This window comes from Piliocolobus tephrosceles, chromosome 1, assembly GCF_002776525.5.
Source record: "Piliocolobus tephrosceles isolate RC106 chromosome 1, ASM277652v3, whole genome shotgun sequence".
Taxonomy (NCBI): Eukaryota; Metazoa; Chordata; class Mammalia; order Primates; family Cercopithecidae; genus Piliocolobus; species Piliocolobus tephrosceles.
In genome coordinates this window covers 16,054,503-16,069,907 of record NC_045434.1, presented here as the reverse complement: position 1 = coordinate 16,069,907, position 15,405 = coordinate 16,054,503, and the positions used below count along the sequence as shown (strand labels likewise).

The 15,405-nt window shown below is 39.1% G+C and overlaps 1 protein-coding gene across 8 annotated transcripts in view; it reads right to left on the bottom strand.

Moving 5' to 3' along the window:
• SIPA1L2 (signal induced proliferation associated 1 like 2) overlaps positions 1–15,405 on the bottom strand; it is a 232,304-nt gene that overhangs the window by 46,205 nt on the left and 170,694 nt on the right. For all 8 annotated transcript variants that reach the window (XM_023191817.3, XM_023191815.2, XM_023191811.2 and 5 more), the window contains one exon: positions 1,591–1,848. In XM_023191817.3, the coding sequence (XP_023047585.2) occupies positions 1,591–1,848 (258 nt within the window). The remainder of the gene's footprint in view (positions 1–1,590; positions 1,849–15,405) is intronic.

The following is a 15,405-nucleotide window of genomic DNA, read 5'->3' as shown; positions in this document are numbered from 1 at the left end:
CAATACAATTCCCGAGAATACAGAATTATGAAAACATTACTAATTCTTATTATGAGAAATTTAAAACAAGTCACGTTTTAGTTCTATACTTAAAACTTATGCAAAAAGAAAAACCTAAATTTGGCAAAACCATTTATTTTCACACATCTCTTGAATGTAATCCTATTTATCTTTTTTTCAGACATGCAAAAATGAAAAATACTCATGAAAACTCACTTGATGAAGACGTGCTTGCCAAGTTTCCCTTTTGCTACTAGAATACTTCTGGTTTTTTCCTATAATTTACTTAAATTAGAATTATTTAATTTTACTTTAAGTAAATTTTAATTTAATATAATTTACGTTAAACTATGATTATTTAAATTTACTTAAATAAGGGAGGTTCTGCAGACCCCCTTCTTTCTACATGTTGCCCCTTTTACCAGCGCTATCTATGTAGATTTCTTTGAATATGGGAAAGTTATAAACTCAGCAGACTTTTGAGTTAGAAAACATAGAGCCAAGATGATTGAACGTTAAATTAAATTAACACCTCCCCTGCATTCACTCTGGAAAGAATAAAAATTGGAGAAGGGCGAGGATGACCACAAGTTTTATCAATTAATTCTGGTTAATATTTATATAAGCTTATCAATTAATTCTGGTTAATATTTATATAAGCTTATCAATTAGTTCTGGTTAAGAGTTATGTAAACTTACTAAGTGTCAGGCCCAGTTCTAAGCATTTTACATACATTGACCCACTCAGTCCTCCAAACTTCCTGATGTGGTTCATCAGATGAAGAAACTGAAGGTTCAGAGAGGATGAGCACCAGGCCCATGGTTACAGTACATCAAGTAAGTTAGAGCTGTGATTCCAGCCTGGCTCCCAGGCCATGGTCTATCAGACCAGAGCCTGACATGTCATAATTGAGAAAACTCATGGCATTACTGTGGCCTATATGTTACATAAAAGTTAGAATAAAAGGAGTAGGAATTAACAACAATAAGAAATTTATTATTTTGCTTTGTTAAAATGATCTATGCAAATTCGGCATCGGAAAACCCTCACCAGCTTCTAATGGTATTGGATTTAACTTTTAAACAAGTGTATGCATTCTTTCTTTGAAAAAATAATTTTAAACTCAACTCACTTTGCTTAAAAGGAGAAAAGCAAAGAGGAAGTCCTAATGAGCTTGGAACCTCTTAAAGTATTACTCACATTGTGATGATATTTAAGCACTGATTGTTCAGTTTTGTTTTATTTATGCTCAAACCTGTTCACACTTTTCTAGAGGCTCCAGCAGAATAGTTTCTGGGATACCTTTCCCATCTTGGGGAAGAGAGCCAGTGGACATGGAGGAAGGCTACCAGGTGAAGAGGAAAAGTTGTGGCTGGGCAGAACCTGCATTTTACTAGCACCATCTTGGACCCAGGAGAGTGCCTGACCCCAGGCGCCACTGTGTCTGGGGCCTGCCCTGCTACCTTGCTTGCCAACTTGTTGTGAACAAGCTAACTCAGAAGTGATTACGAAAAACCCTCCCTACAATGTCAAGTTCTCACCCCAGTGATTTACAAGGGCCGCCCTTGAGGAAACGGAACCAGCATTACCTGGTGCCATCGGGCAGCTTCCGGTCGAAGGAGGTGCTTCGAGGAATGGCGGCCTGGGCCTGCTGGAGCAGCTGTTGGCATGGCAGCCTGTCGGGCGTGCTGGGGATGGGGGAAGCTCTAGAGAGGGGCTGCAGGGCAGGAGTGGGCACCCGGTGCCACGTGGTGTTCCTCCTGAAGGGGGTTTTATACTCGCAGGGGGTGCCCTCGCTGTCGAGTTTATATTCCACCATGGGGATCCGGCAGAGCTCTGAACACCCTCTGTTGGGCCAAGAAGAGATGGTGAGAAGGGAAGCTCGCAGCTGAGCCTTCAGCATGGCTTACTCACAGCTGGGCCCACCAACACACATCACGCGGTGTGTGCCTCTCCCAGCTCCAAGTCAATGATGCAGAGCGATCCACCCTTAGGAGCATCTCACCTATAATAAAACCACATTCCCACACTATTCAATTCCTCTTCTGCCAGCAATGACTGCGTCTAGAAATTAGAAAGGCTGTTTGTGGCTTTTTTCCTGGCTGCTGTGCAGCCACACACATCATCTATGCTGGTAACCTGCTAATACAGCTGTATGGTTATTAAAATGTTCAACTACCAGAGCGTAAGGAGCTGCTGTCCCAAGACCCCCAATACACAACCAAAAAAAATTAACACCTGGCACAGCCGAGGCCTCCAAGACTTGTAGGTTAAATATTTTAAATATATTTCTGGAGATAGCAAGTACTACCTCCGGTAATTAGAAATCGAAAGTCCAGAGACATTAAACACCTTGTTCACAGTTACTCAGCAGGACCAAGACTGGGCCTCTGGTCCTCACATTCACTCCCGAGGACCGTAGAAATAAGACCCTCTAAGCAAATGTTCATCACTTTTAGGGATGATGGAAATGTCCATTATCGTGCTTGTGGTGACTATTTCACACACGGGCCCAAACTCATCAAATGTACGCTTTGTATACATGCAGTTCATTATGCATCAACCACACCTCAATGAAGTTGTAGAAAAAATCTTATTAAACAGAAAGAGAAAAGCTTCCTTTTGTCTGATGCTTTATTCTTCAAGAAAGTCTTTGGTTAAATGCAGCATAACCAGTCTTAGTGACCAAAAGAACTAGGCCGTGTCTGTGTTCAACATATGGGAGTTGGTGGATTCTAAGGTTTCTCTCTCTTTCTCTGGTTGTAGTTCCTCCTTATTACAAACTTTGTATGAGATTTATCTTCCTGAAAACTTCAATGTCTCCTTAATGTCTTTCAGGCACACTATGTGCCTAGCACTGTCTTGCCCCCAGTCCCTCCATAATTACATTGCCCACACAGCAGATGCCAGAGGTGGCTCAGAGAGCCACTCAGAGTCCTCTGAGCACCGGAAATGGGCTTGTGTTTGGAGGAACACAGTGATTTCATTTTCATTAATTTAACTTTAAAAACTGATATTCTGATTCATTTTTTAAGTGTTTAGAATAACTTGGGTATGTGAATCTATGTTTTCAACTTTAAATTTTATGAAATATAAACAGCAAGTACTCGCAATAAAATTTAGCATCTGATTTGAGTATGAAATGTACTCCAAATTTCAAAGACATAATACATAAAATAATGTAAACTAATAATCGTTTAACATTTTTTGGATGTTGAGATGATAGTATTTTGAAGACATAAGGTTAAAATATATTACTAAAAATAATTTCACCTGCTTCTTTTTACTTCTTTTAATATGGCTACTGGAAAATCCAGATAAAATCTTTCTATTTGACAGCCCCCTGTAGAGGAACCTGGCCTGCCACAGCTCTCTGCATGTTGTCTATCTATCCCCAGCTGGCTGATCTGTTCCAGCCATGCCTCCTGGCAATCATATCTCCCAGTTTGACCCAAATCTCAACTCAGATCATGTCTTTTCCATAAGATTTGCTGATTGTGCTGCAGAGTGCAAAGGATGGCAAGCCATGGTACAATTTAAAAAAGGTGTGTGCTCTGCACAGATGCCCTGAGAGATACAGGTCCCTGCGCAGAGAATGGCTGAACTTCGGTGGTCCCTCACCACTGCAGGAAGGCACCTTTCTGACGCAAGCCATGCAAGTGCATGCAATAATCCCATTCTTGGCTATGGGGGCCTTGTCTATTTTCAACCAGGATGGATCAGTATGATCCAATATCATGGTTTTGGGCTCTGGTTAGTTGACGGATATTGCTGTCAGGCATTTCATACATAAATTCTGTCTTTCCAGGTAATTAGCAAACTTCTAGGACAGAACTGATCATATCTTTAACTAATATGCATATGTAGAATCAAGAACATTGAACATGGGTGATAAATAAACTTTAATAGATTAAAAATACTTCACATATATAATCTGAGCAGATATTTTAAATTATAGTTATATTAACATAATCAGGAATCAGATTTACAAATCACTTTCTAATTGCGTCTGAGAGAAGTGAAAAGCACAATTAGTAAAAGCCATCACAATTCAGGGAAAACCTGAGTGTCCATTATGTGAAAGTCAGGTGTGGCTTTGAGTTACCATGGTTACTCTCTCAAACAGGTATCACAGCTTCCTAAAAAGTCACCTGCTAGACAGCTTTCTCATATGCTCAAGTGATTAGTCAGGTGCTTAAGACTCTTTAGCCTAAAATATACGATTTAAGTCAGCTATCCCTAAGGTTCCTACCAACTGCACAGTACAAAGCGTACTGTTAACTTGACCAAAGTCAGCCCGCAAAGCCAATTGGTGCAATTTGGCAAGGACACGGGAAGACTAGATAAGTCTCAACTTTGAGTGCTGGGCAAATCATTCCAATTTACCCTGTTGGCAAAGCAGTCAGCATCCCAAGCCAGTGCCACTGCCTAGACATTCCAGAGTCGTCAACAACAATAACAACAACAACAACAACAACAACAACAACAACACTTACTAATATTTGCCCTTTGAGAAATCTACTAGAACAAGGGATCACTCTTAAAAAGCAGAATTCCGGCCGGGCGCAGTGGCTCAAGCCTGTAATCCCAGCACTTTGGGAGGCCGAGATGGGCGGATCACGAGGTCAGGAGATCGAGACCATCCTGGCTAATACGGTGAAACCCCGTCTCTACTAAAAAATACAAAAAACTAGCCGGGCGAGGTGGCGGGCGCCTGTAGTCCCAGCTACTTGGGAGGCTGAGGCAGGAGAATGGTGTAAACCTGGGGGGCGGACCTTGCAGTGAGCTGAGATCCGGCCACTGCACTCCAGCCTGGGCGACAGAGCGAGACTCCGTCTCAAAAAAAAAAAAAAAAAAGCAAAAAAAAAAACAAAAAACAAAAAAAACACAGAATTCCCTGTCACCATGGTATAGTAAAAGTTTCAGCCTTTTCTGAAAATCATCACAACAGAACAAGGAGGACAGGGAGGACGCGAAACAGAAACAACCTCAACTGCCAGCTGAATTTGGAGATCCCTGAAACTCTAATACACAGGATGTAAAGTTGGAGGTGAACGAAGAAAGGTTATGGTTTAGCAGAGCAGAGGAAGGTGTGCAGAGGAAATATCAGTAGGAAGGAAGATCACTCACTGTCCTTGAGAACCCCAAAATGGTGCAGGGATGGGAAGCACCAAGCACTGCAGAAGGCCAAGTGAAAAGGGAGATTTAGGCATAAAAGTTACTTAGAAAGAAGGAACGGGAGTTCAGCCCTAGGCCCTGGGGTCCACACAGTGCCTGGCCTTGTCAGGCAGTAACCAATCCTCTACCACGGTGGGCAAGAGCAGTGGTTTTTAGAGAACAGAAAAGATGCAGAGTCAAGGGCGTGAGGTACAGAGAACAGGGATGAAAACAACAAGCCTAAGGCAGAGATGAGACCCAGGGTCACTTCTCCTTCCTCCAAACTTGGCCTCAGAATGCTCACCACCCCACAGAGATCAAAGAAGATGGTTCTCTAGAGAAAAGACAAGCAGATGTAAACCATCCAATCACGCTGCAGTGAAGCTCATGGAGCAACTAGATTGCTGAAGAAGAGGAGGAACTTATGAGAGTTAAAATTAAACATTAAAAAATCCAATAAGACAGTTGGAAGGGAAACTGAGAAACTCTCTCAAAACAATTATGAGAGAGAAAAACTTAAGAAAACCAAAGTTCAATTCAAAAAGTCCAACAACTACCAGACAGAGCTATCACAAAAGAGGAGGAAAAAAAAGGGGAGAAATTATTAAGAAGTAGTATATGAACATTTCTAGAACTAAAAGATATGTAAAACTGGATTAAAAGGTCCAGAGAGTACCCAGCTCAATGAATAAAAAATGTCCACATGAAAACACATCATTGAGGAATTCAGACTCCTGGGTTAAGGAAGTAAGCCTATGGTTCTGGGGACGGGGGTGGGTGGGAGCCTAAGTGTTTAAGGACCTGGGCGTGGAATAGTTCCATTCTTCTCAAGAACAATACCAGAAGGTACAAAATATAACAAAGGAAATGCTTGTAAAATTCTGAGTGAAAGTGATTTCTAACTTGTCAAATCCATAATGCTTGGAGCTTGGGACAGAGAAAGAAAAAAATAAAAAACAACATCCTAACTTTTGACTCGGAAAACCAAATTGATGGTAGCGCTATCCTTTAGAGAAGAGTGGACTGAATACGCCCTCCTAAAGAAATCTTACACCTGTTTATAGAACATGAGATAGTGATTTCTCTGTGCATCAGGAAACGTTAGTTCTTATCCTTTATTTTAACTCTGTTTCCCTTCCTGAAAGTAAAATTCTCCTCTCTTATTTAGTTTAAGTTACTCTGGATTTACTGAGTTTAATAGTTACATTATTGGTCAAACTGAGTAAATTGCAAATTACATTGGGTTGCATTATTTTCTTATAAAATGCCAAGGCTCTACAAGTTTTGTTCATGGATGTATATGGTTTCCAAGCGTTTTCTGTTTATTCAGATACCACATCCCTGGGGCTACTGATCCATCCCCATACCCAAAGACTTAAGCAGAAATCAAAGGTAAGATATGACAGTAGATAATAAAACATCAAGAAAACCTACTCACGTCTTCCACTCAAACCAATGCTCTAAGGGTCTCTGGATGTTCAGGTGAACACCAGGCTTTGGTGCCTCACAGGTTCCAGCTGCCTGAGTAGTGTGCATCAGGAACTGTAACTGACTACCATCGAAATTAAAGATCCTGGAGTTATGTGTTGAGTGAAAGGAATGTGAACCTTGAATCTTGTGAACCAAAAGGCAACTTTGCATTTCCAGTGCTTGTTTGGCCTTCAAGTTTGTTTGGTATGGTTTTTAAGAGGAAAAAAGAAAGAGAAGACAGATGGCTGAGTAGTGTGGCCTACTTAATTCATGCCCATAGACTGTAGTCTTTATAAGACACTATAATTTAGCTTGAGGGTTGGAAGGAAACATGTAATATAAATGCATAATCATGACTCATATTTTGAGAGAGTGCTGGCAAAAATCTGTGCAATCCATTAAGTTGAAGAGAGAATCTGGGTGGAATGATTTTATCTCCAACCTTGTGCAGAAAGTCATATAGGAAAGGTCTTTTAAAATAATAAGAACTGGCATCCTTTTGCCCTAATAAAATTTAGCTATTCTCAAAAGAATGGTTTTATTTAAAAATCAAAACTAATTTTGTTATTATGTGACACTTTTACAGCAACTACTCTTGTGAACTAGCTTTTGCTTTGTTTACTTCTATGACTAAGATGCCAAATTAGTACTACTGATATAAGTGATCATCAAACCTAGTCAAACTCAGTTCTGTTCCATATATATGAGAAATTCCTTAAAGGATACATACGGAAAATTCAACCAATGTTTAAGGAAATGGGAAAAGGCATAAAAGAAGAATGACAAATGAGCCTGGAGAGGTCCTCGTGCTGCAGTGCCCATCAGAAATGGATCTGCGTCCCCCTTGGCACGCATCGTCTCTCCCTCTTGAGGGGTTTTAGCACAGGACACCAGGCACGGTTTTAGCACAGGACACCCGGCTCATCTGGAGTATCAAACTCGGGGCTGCTATGCATGGGGCACATGGTAAATATTTCCATGAGTTAAATAAAGGCTAACTGAAACCCCAACAGACCAAATGCCCAAAGACCTAGCACAAAAAGACATTTCTTAAAAAAGCAAGCTGCTCAACCTGTGTGTAACTGCAACATTCTTAAAGAAAAGACTTTTGCTTTCCTGCTACAGTAGAAAAATTCAGACCGCATTGATACACACGCTTGGCTTCCTCTCGACATCCCAAATCAAGTCAAAGGATGGAAATTGCATTTCTAGCTTCTGGCACATGCCTTACAGTTTGCTTGCCAATAGGAGATACTAAAAAACCTCAAGATAAGGCTATGTATGCATATTGATTTCCTCTTTGCTTCGTAACAAATGTACACATCATCGACTTATGCTCCTAATTACCATGCTACGTAGGGATCAATACAAACTCAGCTTCAGGGTTAAAAATAAGTGCAATTTTTCACATTTCTTCTCTAGCCAATAACTTTTCTGAGTCTATTCTCTCTTCTCACTCAAAAACATATGCTGGAAGGCAAAACATTCTGTAGACCAAGAAGGTCATTGAAAATGTGCTAGTTAGTTAAAAATGTGGCATTCTCAAACTAAGAATAACAGGTAATTCCATTAGATGGCATCCTCAGAGGATCTTGTATTTTACTGGTATATTCTAAAAACAGTACTACTAGTCCTTCTGAACTCATGATCATGGACTTCCTGGGATGGCTTAATCCTGTAAAAGGGACACTCATTAACTTATTCATATTCATACTCATGGGCTTTTTCTCCTACTTCCTGATGCCTAAAGCTAAACTTTCCACCAGAAGACTTCTTGGTTACAGCTGCCACCACTTCCTGGCTTCCTGAACATGATCAGCAAAGAGGGGGTGTCCAATCTTGCTCACAGTTAACAGATACCACAGTCACTGCCAAGTACTGTAGTGTATGGACCCCCCAACTTCAGAGCATCCAGGAAGGCCCCCAAGATGGCATCCACCCACCCAGGCTCATTCCTTTCCAATGACACTCTGAGTTTCTCGGAAGAAGCTTCCATTTACCATCAACAATTTGGACATGGGAAGGTAGAATCCCTGCAGGCCAGGGTATGGACTTGGTTCTAAATCAAGGCTTCAAACTCTGCAGGCTGACCGTCAAGACCATCACTGTTTGAGTCCAGTCAAGCCATACAGTTTTTTCCATTTGTTCCCAACAGGAACCCTAGACACCAAACTGTCTCCATTAAAGACAGAGTTTGAGCTCTAGGCTCAAAACCCAGACATGACTATGTGTAGCTTAGAAATGTGATAACCTCTTAGACCCTCCTCTTGAAAATAGAATAGTAACAGCAGAGGGTGCAACAAGATTAAATTACACAAAATATGTAAACTTTCTCAAGTGACAGCTTCAAAAGAAAGAAGTTCATTACAAATAGACATTATTACTTTCTGTTTCTCCAAAAAGGGGGAAACCAACATTAAACTGCAAAAGGCACATACAATTTTATGAATGTTCTAGATAACAGATGTTTATAGAGTTCTGGAATTTTAAAGTTTAACTTTCAAATTGAAAAAATCTTTAGAGCTGTAAAATTCCCTTCATCTACATTCATCTGTAGAACAATATATCATTATCTTATTATTTTATTCTTTTCATCTTACATAAAAGTAGGACACATGACTTTGTATTACACTACTTCGAAACTAAGAAAGGGGAAGAGTCCTAAGGGAATCAAGAGTAGCAAAACAAAACCAAAAAACCTAGAGAACCAAGAAAGTTCAAAGGGAGGAATGTATATTCTTATCAAAAAAAGAGAGGGCAGTTGAACAGTTAGTTGGACCAGGTACCATAGACTGTGCAGCCACAGCTTCATCTAATCTCATGACTGGAACTTGCATTTACTGGACTCTGAAATTCCCTATTGGTTTTACTTTACTTGGCTGCATCACAGAGAACCTTTAAGTGAATCCAGTGATCTAAGGAAAAGCCTTACAAAGTACTGCAACGCTATCCTTTAATTCCAATCCACCACCTTAGCATGTGTAGCACTTTATAGTATTCCACATACATCATTTGACTTTCACAAAAATTTGTGAGGTACAAAGAAAATCTACATTTTTCAGAAGAAGGGCCAGAGAGGTTGGAAAGATGATACAGTTAATCAGAGATAGGGTTCACAAAATAACTCAGGTCCTCTGACTCTAAGTTCAGGACTCTTCCTACAACACATGGCTATTTTTTTTTTTTTTTAAGAAAACCATCAAAGAACAGTTAATGCAGCCTACGCTATGTCATATTTTTCAGTAGGTGCTAAAAGAATCTTTGGAAACAAAAGCCGATCCTCTAAAACAAATTAAATGTTTTTAAAAATATTATGCATTTTGTAAAAGAATTCTTTTATAGCCCTAGGGATTAAAGTAATCACTGATATTTTAATCATTTTAATGCCTGTTTTGCTAATAGCCTGCTAATAGCTAAAAGACTCCAAATTATCCAACAAGGTGACGGGTAATTGATGCTCATTCACTTGAATCACAAAGTCTTTCTGGTACATAAAAAAATCAAAGGCTTCCAACAGGGAGATAACCACATAGTATAACTTACTGTAAAGGTTAGGGCAGTGTCATACATGAAATAGGCACTAAATGAAATAGTAATTTGCTTTTCAACAAATTCCTTAATTTACAGATAGAAACAGAGAGATACCCAGAATAGGTAGAAAGAGAGAGATCTGGACCATAATCACACTTGACCAAGCCCTCTTATAAAGGTCAGGAATCGAAAAGGTGCCGTATGAAAAAGGAAGTGAGGCTATCTGGCACTGACTAATTCATCAGCCTCCTTCCATCCTTTTCCTCCTTCACGAGAAGCAGACACAGGGGCAGATGGTGTCTTTGTATCCCCAGTACCTGTCAGAGCACTGGACAGAAGCTCAGCATGTTCTTATCAAAATCAACTGCTTTGTTTCTTAGAAAGCTTGAGAGCAGGAACAACATTGCACTGTAATACTTCAAAATTATACAGAGAAGATCTCAATAGCTAGCTATCTGATGCCTGAATTCTGAAGAATGTATTTCTATGGGGGAGAACATCCAATGGCTGTCCACTATGGTAGCCACGGTGTAACCTGTCAAGCATGAGATGGTTACTGGTCTAACACAATGCTCATGCTTTACTGCCACCCTATGCATTCCTCTTACCGTGATGGTAATATCCCAGCATTCAAAATGAAAAAACACGGGGGCACTAAAGTGTAGATTATTAATTGGAGAGGGTGACAGCATTTTCTAAACTACTTTGAGACATTTATTATTAAGCAGTAAGTTGTTGCTATAGTTTGAGAAAAATCACTTTTAAATAGCTAAAATATGAATAAGTCTTACGGCATTTTAGAAAGCCAGAAAGACAAAAAGGAGTCCTTGAAAGTCAGGTTACATCTGTCCTATCGTTTTAAAAGCCCTAGTGCTCAGCACAGTTCCTGGCACAAGCTAGTTAAGAGTGAGTGAGTGAATGAATGAATGAATGAATCAGTGAATGAGTGAATGCAAGGCAATCAACCTTCAATTCTATAATCCTATGTTCTTACTTTAGGGAGTGAGAGAACAATCTGAACGTTATATTGGAGGAACTGGCCAGAGGACTCAGAATAGTGATTGTACTTTAGGTTACCTTTGCTCTGTATTGTTTTCACATTGCACATCAAAATTCATTCCTGGAGGGTCCATAAGACAATACCAGACATAATTAATTTTTATTACCCATGCAAATAAGTTGGAACTCTAATACAAAAGCTCACTTAGACACATGCACGCACATGTTCTCTGCAGCACTGTAACAACAAAGACATGGAATCTACCTAGATGTTCAGCAGTGGTCTGGATAAAGAAAAAATACACACAGCCACAAAAAAGAATTGAAACCATGTCTTTTGCTGCAACACGGGTGGAGCTGGAGGCCATTATCCTAAGCAAATTAACGTGGGAACAGAAAACCAAATGCTGCCATGTTCTTGCTTACAAGCGGGAGTTAAACATTGAGTACACATGGACACAAAGAAAGGAACAATAGACACTGGGGCCTACTTGAGCGTGAAGGGTGAGAGAAGGGTGGGGATGGAAAAATTACCTGCTGGGAACTTTGCTGATTACCCGGGTGACAAAATTATCTGTACACCCAACCCCCAAGACACGTAATTTACCCACGTAACACACCTGCACATGTACCCCTTGAACCTAAAAGCTGGAAAGAAAAAGAAGTCTGCTTTGTAATGAATAATAAATGGAATAAAGCATGGAAAAAAATTTTTTAAAAAGCAAGCTCATTTGAGTCCAGATTTCAGCCTACCATTTATTTTATATATGTATGTGTGTAGATATCATACAAAAATAAAAACTGTTAAACTGACAAAACTGAGTTTTCCTTCTATTTCCATATTCTCCTCTCTGCATACTTCAGGGGGTTGAATGATTAGGCAATAGACAGCAAAACGGGAGATGAGAACATGAAGTTTTAATTTTATAGAATGATGAGAGAATAACAACATAGACTCATGATAACATGAGAAAATTTCCACTGTTTTGCATTATATAGAAAAATGCCTTGGATAGTGTATCAACAAAGTATGAAAAAATTCACACAAAACAGATGCACTGTAGCAAGGAATTTCATTTCCATATTTATTGGACATATTTACTAAATTCACTCACATTATATAACAACTCATACATAATTCTGATGAGTTGTTACTTCCTTCATATCCGCCTTTTAGGCTGATATGCTTTCCTTCAAATGACACTGATAGAATGTCAGTCACCTTTGAAGGCCAGAGGCTGGGCCATACCAGTGGCTGTAAATTATCCCTTGTTTTTCAAAAACAAGAAAGATCTTAATTAAGCATTTCTGGCCTGAGCAACTCTTCATCTTTGCCACAGAGACTGTCTGCTTGAGAAACACCGTGGTGGCCCTTTCAAACCTCATTTCCATTTGAAGAGTGCTATTCCCAAACTGCTTCTCGCCACTCATTCCCAATGTATATGAATTCACTCCAGGATCCAATCCCAGCACGAGATCAGTCAATAAGTGTCCCTCAAGGGGGATTCTCCCTGCTCAGCGTTCCCTGCAAATCCACAAGGAAAACTAAAAATGGCTCTGACTTCCTTTCAAGCTGAGGGACAAGTTAGACTGTCACCTCCCTTAGGCTGGCAAATGGGACTTCAAAACACAGGTGGCTTTAGATTGAACATAAATACTTTTCTGGGAATTCAAAACGCAGGTGGCTTTGGATTCAACATTAATAAACACTTTTCCTACTAAAGACTGCATTTAATCCAGCAGCTTCTGAGTCAAAACCAAACACCTTTTGACCTGAGGGCAAGAGACGCTGTCTATTAAATGACAGGCCGCTCATGTTGCCCACAGGAGCAGCTGGGCTCCCATGTCAAATGATGTCCTCAGTGATATCCTGGTAGGAAAAAATGGGAGTTGATAAATGGCAAAAATGAACCGAAGCATTTTTCACAACATTTATGAGACTAAAATATCTCATAATTCCTTAATTTGGCCATTTTTGTAGTCTTCATAGTGTTTATGTTAAAAACTACTTTAAAAAATGTATATGTATATATACACACATACACACAGAAACACACACATACATATACATGTCCATTTAAATAACATTCCTCCTCCCTGACAAGCACTAAGAGCCAGTTTGAGAAAGATGGAGGTCATTTTCCATGCTGCAAGTCAAATGTATAGCTTTAGTTTCAGGCACATCCTGGTATATGTTACTATACGGTTAAAGGTACTAAAGGTTGTTTGGTTTAAAGGATTTGTATTTTAAATTTTAAAATGAGTGAAGTGCTACCCATTTCCCCTTAGTCCCTCCTCTAGAGTTTCTTAACAAATCTAATAATGCAGAAGGCTAAACATGCTGAGTGCAAGGGTGAAACTGAAAATGACATTTCACACTTACACTTGCGGTCTAAAGCAAAGGGCTGGTATTGCAAGGGTGGTGTCTGGTTATGAGAGGTTGTCTGACAACAGCAAGTACTTTTATCAGGGCACCCAGACAGTTGCAGGCAGAAAACAAATCAAAACTAACAAAAATATGGATTTAAAAATTTACAAATTCAGATTCACAGAAAATTGGAAAACTGAATTGAAAGAGTTTTAAATGATACAGGCTAGGCTTAAAGCCTTCACGACTTGCAGTAATGTGGATGATGGGTATGCCAATTTTGGAACGTTGCTACTAGGCAAATAGCTAATTCTAATCCTTCTGGCTAAGGTTAAAAGACAGTTATTACAGATTAATTGGGGGAAAAAAAAAAACCCTGTATGTTTAGGGAATGACATTAATGAGACTCCTAGGAAGCAAGGGCAAAATCTTTAAATAAATATCTTGCCTAGTTCCAATAAGATAATTTGCATTTAAAACAAAGAATTAATTATGTATAGACCAAGGCAGAGAACTGACTCCTTAGAGGAAAAACATGTCCTTGGATAAAAAGATAACAGCTGCTGGAACTTTTAAATTGTAGTTTTTGTTTGTTTTAGCTGAAAAACAATTCAATATTTCGTAGAAAATTCTATTCTCCTAAATTATATTTCTAAATACCAAATATAACGACAACTTTACCATTTTTATTAAACAGATCTCTTGAAAGCTTTAAAAATTTCTTACTAACAGTAGACTAAAACTAAAAAAAGGCAAGAAATGTTATTTTTTAATCCAAAGGAAGCTCATGGTAACATTTTTGTCCAATTCTACAGTAATCGGCTGCTAGGACAGATAAAGGATACAAAGGCAGATAAAAGACTGATTCTTATCATAAGCATTAAAAACCTATATTTCTACTAAGGAAGACAGAAATCTTACTGTATGAAAAAATTTCTAACAAATGCTGGAAAATTTACAAGATTTTTACATATACAGTACTCTAGCTTTTAAGGTCTAAAGGATTTGCCTTTTGCTATTTCCAAGATCCATTTTTAATGAATTAATTTTTTATTTTCTTTGGACTTATAGTAGTACATGTGACTCATGGGACTCTCAAAAAACAGATTCAACCAGGCAGAATCAAGCAAGGCAATCAGAAACATCTTCACATGGGACTGATACTCTACAGAGAAATCTTAGTTTCTTAAATCCTTATTTTATAAACATACTGGGCAAACACAGGAAACGAGGTCACAGAAAGTGAGGCTGGAGGCAAATGGTAAGATAACTAATAGAGGAAGACTTTTGCAAGATTCTGCACATTAACCATAGAGGAAGACAGTGTAAGCAGCTTTTTTTCCTAAAAGGAGATCATGGTTTAGCTGATCTAATACGGCAGCCACTAGCAACATGTGGCCAGTGAAATATAAATTAATTAAAAGGAAAAATTCGTTACCTAAGTTGCACTATAGTTCATGTACATAATAGCCACTTGTGGTTTGTGGCTACTGCTCTGAACAGTACAGACACAGATCACTGTAGAAGTGCAAATGGAGAGTGCTGGCTTAAAGGATGAAGAAAGGAGATAAAGGAGAGAGCATGACCTAGGTTAGTAAGTCCAGAAAGTAGACCCAACAAGCCTACTATCTTTGGATAATAAGAATTTCTTTTTTAATATGAAAGAAATTAAAATGAATATGCTAAAGTTTTATTTATTATTATTATTTGAGATGCAGTCTCACTCTGTCACCCATGCTGGAGTACAGTGGCACGATCTCAGCTCACTGCAGCCTTGACCTCCCAGGCTCAAGGAATCCCCTTCTGAGTAGCTGGGACTACAGGTGCACACCACTGCACCTGGCTAATTTTTGTATTTTTTGAAGAGATGGGGTTTTGC